The sequence below is a fragment of the Haematobia irritans genome, chromosome 1 (assembly GCF_050003625.1).
Source record: "Haematobia irritans isolate KBUSLIRL chromosome 1, ASM5000362v1, whole genome shotgun sequence".
Lineage (NCBI taxonomy): Eukaryota > Metazoa > Arthropoda > Insecta > Diptera > Muscidae > Haematobia > Haematobia irritans.
In genome coordinates, this window is record NC_134397.1 from 187791635 (window position 1) to 187793043 (window position 1409).

At 43.9% G+C, this 1409-nt stretch overlaps 1 protein-coding gene across 1 annotated transcript; it reads left to right on the top strand.

Annotated features, from left to right (window-relative positions):
- The first annotated feature begins 290 nt into the window (after window positions 1-290).
- Window positions 291-1164, top strand: LOC142242974 (uncharacterized). Its single transcript, XM_075314437.1, has one exon. It carries the CDS (start codon window positions 332-334, stop codon window positions 1034-1036), a length of 705 nt encoding a protein of 234 aa, XP_075170552.1. The 5' UTR covers window positions 291-331; the 3' UTR covers window positions 1037-1164.
- The last annotated feature ends 245 nt before the right edge of the window (window positions 1165-1409 follow it).

A 1409-nucleotide genomic window follows, 5' to 3' on the forward strand; every position in this document is an offset into this window, starting at 1 on the left:
AACCCACAACAACATTGGCGAAGACGACACACTAACCACTACAAAGTGGAAGTTTTGAAAACTTGGAAGACAAACAAAAAAAACCCTAAGCGTTTGGACGTCATCATTAGTGCTGGTGGCGGTGTCAGTACCGTGAGGAACAATCAATAATCGAAACTCGTTATGGTAGTAATGTGTGGTACATCGATATTGTCAATGATGGTGTGTAATCTTAGAGGCAATGCTCTATTCTGAATTGGCATATATAAAGTGGTGCCAAGAGTAACCAGCATCATTCTCAACAGTCTTCTTCAAGAGTTATTAGCTAAGAGCAATAGAACCGAGGAACAAAATGCGTGCCTTCATTGTTTTGTGTTTGGTTGCTGTGGCCTGTGCCGATAAATTGGGCTACAACTATCAACCCGTGGGTCACTCTGACAGTGGATTGTCCTTCACACCGGGAAGCGGAAGCGGTGTAGGTGGTGGCAGTGGATTCAGTGGCAGCAGCAGCAGCGGTGTCAGTGGTGGTGCCTCCTTTGATGCCCCTTCCACATACTCTGCCCCAGCTGAATTCGAAAAGGAGTTCTACACATTCTCTGCCCCCGAAGGTGAATTCGATGATGCCAGTGCAGCTGAACGTGCTGCCAATAGCGTGAAACAAGGTCTCCGTGTTGTCTTCATCAAGGGCCCCGAAAACAAGGGTCTCGAAGATGCCGCCCTTGCCTTGGCCAAATCTGCTGCCCAACAACAAACCGCCATCTATGTCCTCAACAAACAAGCCGACATTGGAGATTTGGCCAACAAACTCAATGCCATCAACAGCGGCAGCAACAACAAACCCGAAGTACACTTTGTCAAATACCGCACCGCTGAAGATGCTGCCAATGCCCAACGTGTCATCCAAGGTCAATATGACTCTTTGGGCGGTAACTCTCAAAACATCAATGGTGGTGTTGCTCCCGTTCTTAACTTTGCTTCCCAAGCTCCCGTCCGCTCGGCCAACCCTCAGGCTCCACAAAACGCTTACTTGCCCTCATCGGTGTTCCGTCGCCACTAACTTCATTAGTTTGTTAAATAGTTAATGTTAATTTAGGACTGTTGTTTTTGTTGTTAGTTAGTCTACACTGTTGTTAGATAATGATTAATTAATTAAAAAAAAAATAAAAAATTAAACGAAATTTTATACGAAAATCAAACAAAGCTTTTACATTTCAATGAGTGGTGGACTGACTCAATAGATGAGTCTGACTGAATACAAGTCCGGCGGCAGACGATTAAGCTCAAGGCTCGATCAAACAATCATCTGGAAACCCCCCTGTGACATCAGATTAATTTGATAAAAGATTTCGATCAATACACTTTCAAGGAAATGATACCACACAATTAATTATCTCACCAATGTGAAATGTCTTTTTCTAAAGTGGTATTTG

What these genes read in the sequence shown, in the direction of transcription:
- LOC142242974 (XM_075314437.1), top strand. Translation starts at nt 332, where the DNA reads ATGCGTGCCTTCATTGTTTTGTGTTTGGTTGCTGTGGCCTGTGCCGAT.